This window comes from Eucyclogobius newberryi, unplaced genomic scaffold (assembly GCF_026437365.1).
Source record: "Eucyclogobius newberryi isolate DKJ021-1_F unplaced genomic scaffold, fEucNew1.0.hap1 SCAF_1, whole genome shotgun sequence".
Classification (NCBI taxonomy): Eukaryota; Metazoa; Chordata; class Actinopteri; order Gobiiformes; family Gobiidae; genus Eucyclogobius; species Eucyclogobius newberryi.
Window position 1 is genome coordinate 49,276,388 of NW_027315723.1, and position 7,603 is coordinate 49,283,990.

The 7,603-nt window shown below is 48.8% G+C and overlaps 1 protein-coding gene across 1 annotated transcript in view; it reads left to right on the forward strand.

The window, feature by feature from the left end:
- Window positions 1–378: 378 nt before the first annotated feature.
- Window positions 379–7,603, forward strand: part of LOC140362064 (NGFI-A-binding protein 1-like) — a 14,984-nt gene continuing 7,759 nt past the window's right edge. Inside the window, exons 1-3 of the mRNA XM_072448097.1 lie at window positions 379–487; window positions 6,574–7,361; window positions 7,452–7,585. Of these exons, the coding sequence (XP_072304198.1) occupies window positions 6,576–7,361; window positions 7,452–7,585 (920 nt within the window). The 5' untranslated portion in view covers window positions 379–487; window positions 6,574–6,575. The remainder of the gene's footprint in view (window positions 488–6,573; window positions 7,362–7,451; window positions 7,586–7,603) is intronic.

Below are 7,603 nucleotides of genomic sequence, written 5' to 3' on the forward strand. Positions count from 1 at the left end.
CGCCTTGAGAAGTAGATTAAACATTAAATCCATAAAACACTAACGCAAAGTAGTCTGCTGACCCGCACTGACCACACAATGCCGCTTCACCGAGGCTTTTATTTTGCCTTCCGACCGGAAACGCGTGCGCACCCCGTTCGGCTTGGCGGCCGTGCGGAGCGCAGAGGAGAGGACTCACACACGTCCACGCACGCACTGTCCTCTTCACACGCACGCACAGACGACGGAAGGTCACCACCGGCCCCTGATCTGGACCCCTGACCCTTCCTCACGCGGCGTCAGGTGCGCGCAAGCGGCGAGCGGCGAGCGGCGAGCGGCGCGTCCGTCTGCGGCAGGAGCGCGAGAAAGAGCCGAAACTTGCGCCGCGTCTCAGTCCGGCCGCTGTCGGACTATTCACGCCGCACAAAGACTTGGAAGTTTGGGAAAGAAGCGACGGAGCCGAGCCGAGCCGAGCCGGGCCGCAGCGTCAGGGGCACGGACTGTCCAGGTGAGCGCGCGCGGGACCGGTCCGCTCACTTATTATAGGACACACTTATTGTAGGACCTATGGTAGTCCTGCTCATGAGGCACTTACAGCAGCTTCAGGCTCCATCCGAAATATTCAACATCATATTTATTCATACTTTTGTTTAGGTAACGTGTAATAAACTTACTATGCCTATTTTACAGAGTATTTACTATTAGTGTGATCCAAAACATGTTTAAGATGAACATGATGCTCCATGGCGAATATTTGACCAAGTTGTAATGTATGCATGATTTTAAACAACACATTTATGGCTCCGTTCTATTCTAATGTCATGTGCTCAGTGTTCCTGTGCATGAGTCAGATTTCTGTGCATATTTGACATGTTTTGACAGTATTAATACGTCTGTGACCCATTGTAATGTCAGTGTGTACCAAGGCGAGAGGGAAAGTCTCATGACACTATAATACTGTATTTGTATTGATATCAGGGGCATTATAACTACTACACCACTGCTATACATACATTTACATACTGTAAAACCCCGACACAGCACCAGTCGTCATATCACATGGATCACTAACTGCAGCTGAGCCCAGTGTTTCCCTCACGAAGTCTGGTTATGGTCTATTAAACTTTGTCAAACTTTTTGCCAAATGTCCCTGCGTCCATCCCATAATCCCCGCCCACTAACAGGTACCTATAGTGACGTCTTCACACCCACATTTACAAGGTGGGGTTCTCACTCATGCATTGTGAGGGAGTGAGTGTGCGCGCCGTTCTTCAGTAATATCCCAAAGTCTTTCATTGACACTGATGTGATGATGTTATTAGGGAATCAAACCCCAAACTTATTCTTAAAATGGATGTAAACAAATGCTCTGGGTGCAGGCTCGCGGGTCCCACCAGTGAAGCACCATCCAAGTTAATATTTAACTCTATGTAAATATATATATTTTTCGGCCCTCAGAGGCGACTGTTGTTGTGATTTTGGGCCTTACAAAAATAAATTGATTTGATTTGATATATACTTCTGTACTCATCTGTACTTTCATTCATATTCGAGAGCTTTGACGGATGCAACAAGTGGACCGACGTCACTGAGTGGAGAAGTGGCTCTCAAGCTCGTTACACACGAAGTACAGGCTAAGACAATGTTTGTTCTTCAAAGTATCACCAGATCCAAATTAGGCAAAAACGAGACTATTCGTGGCATAAAATAGAGCTAAATCAGGTCAATAATATGACCAGCCCAAAAGAGGATCAAACTTTCTGAAAATAATCAAACTGCAGAAGAAGTGCTGCATTGTGTGTTTGACAAAAGAACCGATACTGATTCTAGTAGAAGAGACCGATCAATATCAACATTTCCTGTATGATTTTAGAATGGTCATGAACATATTAGGACATGTAAAAGACCACATGGTAACATTTAATACATAGTTTTGACTGTATATTGTATAAAAGAGTGTCTTTAATAATCATAGTGGTAATAAATTTAGTATACAGCCTTTTCCTTAGCTTTGAATCAGCAAATATTTAATTATAAAATAATGCCACACCAAGAAAGTAGTAAGTCACTTTTTTACTTTATAGTTTATACATTTATATAATAGAAAGCAATTTAATATGTGATCCTTGCCATTTGTCAAGTTGGGATTTGACACACTAGACTAGCTCAATATGGAGTTATGCTAAATATAATTTACATTTTTCAACCAGTAAATGTAGCCAGTTTTTTTTATTTTTCAATAATTTTCAAACCGCGTCCATCAAACCTTGCGTCTCCTTTGTGCTGCATGAAGGCCGTGTTTGTGAGTGACTTCCCCTGTGTCGCTCCAGCCCCGGCACAGGCTCTATTCTGGGCGAGCCGATCCCACCGCCCACACACCGAGCCTGGGTGGAGACAGGCATGTGCTGCTGCTGCTCTGGAGCTCCCAGCCACTCCTGACACAGAGGGGGAGAGAGGAGGGAGAGAGGAGGGAGAGAGGAGGAAGAGAGGTGGGAGAGAGGAGGGAGAGAGGAGGGAGAGAGGAGGAAGAGAGGTGGGAGAGAGGAGGGAGAGAGGAGGGAGAGAGGGGAGAGAGAGGAGGGAGAGAGGCATGTGCTGCTGCTGCTCTGGAGCTCCCAGCCACTCCTGACACAGAGGGGGAGAGAGGAGGGAGAGAGGAGGGAGAGAGGAGGAAGAGAGGTGGGAGAGAGGAGGGAGAGAGGAGGGAGAGAGGAGGGAGAGAGGAGGAAGAGAGGAGGGAGAAAGAGGAAGGAGAGAGGGGAGAGAGAGGAGGGAGAGAGGAGGAAGAGAGGAGGGAGAGAGGAGGGAGAGAGGAGGGAGAGAGGGGAGAGAGGAGGGAGAGAGGAGGGAGAGAGGAGGGAGAGAGAGGAAGGAGAGAGGGGAGAGAGAGGAGGGAGAGAGGAGGAAGAGAGGAGGGAGAGAGGAGGGAGAGAGGAGGGAGAGAGGGGAGAGAGGAGGGAGAGAGGAGGGAGAGAGAGGAAGGAGAGAGGGGAGAGAGAGGAGGGAGAGAGGAGGGAGAGAGGAGGAAGAGAGGAGGAAGAGAGGTGGAAGAGAGGAGGGAGAGAGGAGGGAGAGAGGAGGGAGAGAGGAGGGAGAGAGGAGGAAGAGAGGAGGGAGAGGGGAGGAAGAGAGGAGGGAGAGAGGGGAGAGAGAGGAGGGAGAGAGGAGGGAGAGAGGTGGGAGAGAGGAGGAAGAGAGGAGGGAGAGAGGGGAGAGAGAGGAGGGAGAGAGGAGGAAGAGAGGAGGGAGAGAGGGGAGAGAGAGGAGGGAGAGAGGAGGGAGAGAGGAGGAAGAGAGGAGGGAGAGAGGAGGGAGAGAGAGGAGGGAGAGAGGAGGGAGAGAGGAGGGAGAGAGGAGGAAGAGAGGAGGGAGAGAAGAGGGAGAGAGGGGAGAGAACGCCCCCGCACTGCCCTGGAACACTGCACAGATCTGCATTTCACCCCCACACACAGGGGGCGTGCCCCACATACAGGGGGCGGGCCCCACATACAGGGGGCGGGCCCCACACACAGGGGGCGGGCCCCGGCCCCACACACAGGGGGCGGGCCCCGGCCCCACACACAGGGGGCGGGTCAAGTGACAGGGACTATTTCAAATGTGTTGTGACTGTGAATGTGTAAAGTAGTTGTAGTAGTTGTTGAAGTAGTATCAGTCGTGTCTGTGGAAAAGGCGGTGAAGTTTACTTGAACGACTGCATAAAGATCAGACAATATCAGCACAGGTAGTGGTGGTATTCCATAATATGAATTCATTTGAAGATGACTGGTTTGTCTGACAAGAAGCACTGGGTTAATTTACAGGGGCTAGAAAAGCCATAAAACGTATACAAAGTAATATATATTTGATATATATAAGGCTAGTTTGTTCTTTTGGATGGGTCACTGAGGTCTTTGTAACTGTTCTTCACTAAATGATCAAACTTGCCCTGGACCTTGGGTAATGCTTCTCATTTTTGACTTCTTGCATTCTCTCTTTAGTTTGCGACAGCATCAGTTTCTGTGGGAGATCTTCACCTCATTGTTGACAACATTTTAAGGTTTAAGGCTTTTGCCACTTTGAGCAGTAGATTTTGGTTTTGCAGCCACTGGCTCGACTTGAACTGGTTTCTTGTTCTCATCATCATCTTCATCATCTTCATCATCCACCTCCATCTTCATCTTTTTCTTTGATTTATCAGCAGGAGAAGTTTCAGGTCTTTTCTTTGATGTTTATACATCTTCTTCCTCCTCATCGTCCTCTTCATCTGCGTCAACTCCCATAACAAGACGTTGTCCACTTTTCTGACCCTCAACATCCTCCACCATCATGTTTCGTCCTCACGTGTCATTCTGAGGTCTAAACCGTTCATCTTTGTGGTAAATGTGCCGGTGATCGCAGCGACTGCAGTGTCCACAGAACTGACTCATAGTAGTATTTTTTAGTACGTTTGGAAAGTCATCTCAGCAGCAGTTGGATATATATATATATATATATATATATATATATATATATATATATATATTCAGCAGTAGGCTATTTGTTATTCAAATATTGTAATATTGAAGTAGGATTTTAATGGTAATAGTAGTATTTTGACCATTTTTAGTGGTTGATAGTAGATGGTAGTTGGGTTTGCGATCTAGTGATCATCTTATTTATTATAGTAACAATTAGAATATTCATGTAGTAGTGGTTGCAGTAATAGTACTGCAACAGAAAAGGATGCGTAGCAAAAGAGCCATGAAATAAAGTGATATAAATCCATCCTGTTGTGTCCATGTGGTTCTCAGAGGGGTCAGAGGTCAGAGGTCAGAGGTCAATGAGCACATGTGATCATCTGAAGGACAGAGCCAGGCACAGGGAGTTTGCCTCATGGTTTTACACAAAGCTAAATATGTGCATCACCAAAATACCCACAATCCATCTGTCTGTCCTCTGTCTGCGTCCAAGTCTATTGTCAATTGAATTAACAAAGGAGATGCCAATATGATCCAGTTTTCATTCCAATTGTGAATATGATTAATACAGTGTTAAACAATATTTGGTGGAGTCTGAATTAGTGCAGGAGAAGACTCATTTGAGCCACAATTCTACATTAGATAGTAGATTATATAAAATTATATTATATAAAAATTTGAATCAAGCCATAGCTAGAAAATGTTGTTGTCTGCAGGTAGGCTATAGCTAACATGGTGTCTTCCTCAGGTGTAGCTAACATGGTGTCTTCCTCAGGTGTAGCTAACATGCTGTCTTCCTCAGGTGTAGCTAACATGGCGTCTTCCTCAGGTGTAGCTAACATGGTGTCTTCCTCAGGCGTAGCTAACATGGTGTCTTCCTCAGGTGTAGCTAACATGCTGTCTTCCTCAGGTGTAGGTGTAGCTAACATGGTGTCTTCCTCAGGTGTAGCTAACATGGCATCTTCCTCAGGTGTAGCTAACATGGTGTCTTCCTCAGGTGTAGCTAACATGGTGTCTTCCTCAGGTGTAGCTAACATGGCGTCTTCCTCAGGTGTAGCTAACATGGTGTCTTCCTCAGGTGAGGCTAACATGGTGTCTTCCTCAGGTGTAGCTAACATGGCATCTTCCTCAGGTGTAGCTAACATGCTGTCTTCCTCAGGTGTAGCTAACATGGTGTCTTCCTCAGGTGTAGCTAACATGGTGTCTTCCTCAGGCGTAGCTAACATGCTGTCTTCCTCAGGTGTAGCTAACATGCTGTCTTCCTCAGGTGTAGCTAACATGCTGTCTTCCTCAGGTGTAGCTAACATGGTGTCTTCCTCAGGTGTAGCTAACATGGTGTCTTCCTCAGGTGTAGCTAACATGGTGTCTTCCTCAGGTGTAGCTAACATGGTGTCTTCCTCAGGTGTAGCTAACATGGCGTCTTCCTCAGGTGTAGCTAACATGGTGTCTTCCTCAGGTGAGGCTAACATGGTGTCTTCCTCAGGTGTAGCTAACATGGCATCTTCCTCAGGTGTAGCTAACATGCTGTCTTCCTCAGGTGTAGCTAACATGGTGTCTTCCTCAGGTGTAGCTAACATGGTGTCTTCCTCAGGCGTAGCTAACATGCTGTCTTCCTCAGGTGTAGCTAACATGCTGTCTTCCTCAGGTGTAGCTAACATGGCATCTTCCTCAGGTGTAGCTAACATGCTGTCTTCCTCAGGTGTAGCTAACATGGTGTCTTCCTCAGGTGTAGCTAACATGGCATCTTCCTCAGGTGTAGCTAACATGCTGTCTTCCTCAGGTGTAGCTAACATGGTGTCTTCCTCAGGTGTAGCTAACATGGTGTCTTCCTCAGGCGTAGCTAACATGGTGTCTTCCTCAGGTGTAGCTAACATGGTGTCTTCCTCAGGTGTAGCTAACATGGCGTCTTCCTCAGGTGTAGCTAACATGGCGTCTTCCTCAGGTGTAGCTAACATGCTGTCTTCCTCAGGTGTAGCTAACATGGTGTCTTCCTCAGGTGTAGCTAACATGGCGTCTTCCTCAGGTGTAGCTAACATGGCGTCTTCCTCAGGTGTAGCTAACATGGCGTCTTCCTCAGGTGTAGCTAACATGCTGTCTTCCTCAGGTGTAGCTAACATGCTGTCTTCCTCAGGTGTAGCTAACATGGTGTCTTCCTCAGGTATGGCGGCGGTGTTGCCCCGGACACTGGGGGAGCTGCAGCTCTACCGGATCCTGCAGAGGGCCAACCTGCTGTACTACTACGAGGCCTTCATCCAGCAGGGCGGCGATGATGTGCAGCAGCTGTGTGAGGCGGGGGAGGAGGAGTTCTTGGAGATCATGGCGCTCGTTGGCATGGCGAGCAAACCTCTGCATGTGCGCCGGCTGCAGAAGGCCTTGAGGGACTGGGTCACTAACCCTGCCGTGTTCAACCAGCCGCTCAGCTCGTTGCCCGTGTGCAGCATCCCAGTGTACAAGCTCCCAGAGGGCTCCCCGGGTCTGCTCCCCGCTCAGGATCGCCCCGGCAGTGCCAAGATGCCCAAGGCCCTAGTCTGCTCCGACCCGGGGAAACTGGAGGTCACTCGGGATAAGGTGTCCGCCTCTCCCCTGCAAGGCGGCAGTGAGGCGCGCTTCTGGTCGGGCCACAGTAACGACAGTGAGCACAGTCTGTCCCCGTCGGACCTGGGCTCCCCCTCCTCGCCCAGGGAGGGGCTGGAGGCCCTGGACGCTGCTGCAGTGCAGTCAGTGCTGGAGTGTGTGGAGAGGATGGCCCCCGGGCTTCCCAAGAGTGACATTGGCGAGGTCAAAGAGCAGCTCAAGACCAACAAGAAATTGGCCAAGATGATCGGACACATCTTCGACATGAGCGAGGAGGACCCACGACGAGAGGAGGAGATACGCAAGTACAGCGCCATCTACGGGCGCTTCGACTCGAAGAGGAGGGACGGAAAGCACTTGACACTCCATGAAGTAAGCAAAAAGCAACTCTCTTTTTAAAGTTGACGTCTTCAGTAATAGAACCACCATTCTGAATCGAGCTTCATGTCCTGTTGTGTGCAGCTGACAGTGAACGAGGCGGCGGCTCAGCTCTGCATGAAGGACATGGCGCTGCTGACCCGGCGGGACGAGCTCTTCGGATTGGCCCGGCAGATCTCAAGAGAAGTCACCTACAAATACACCTACCGCACCAGCAAGTAAGACATGACCTCCAC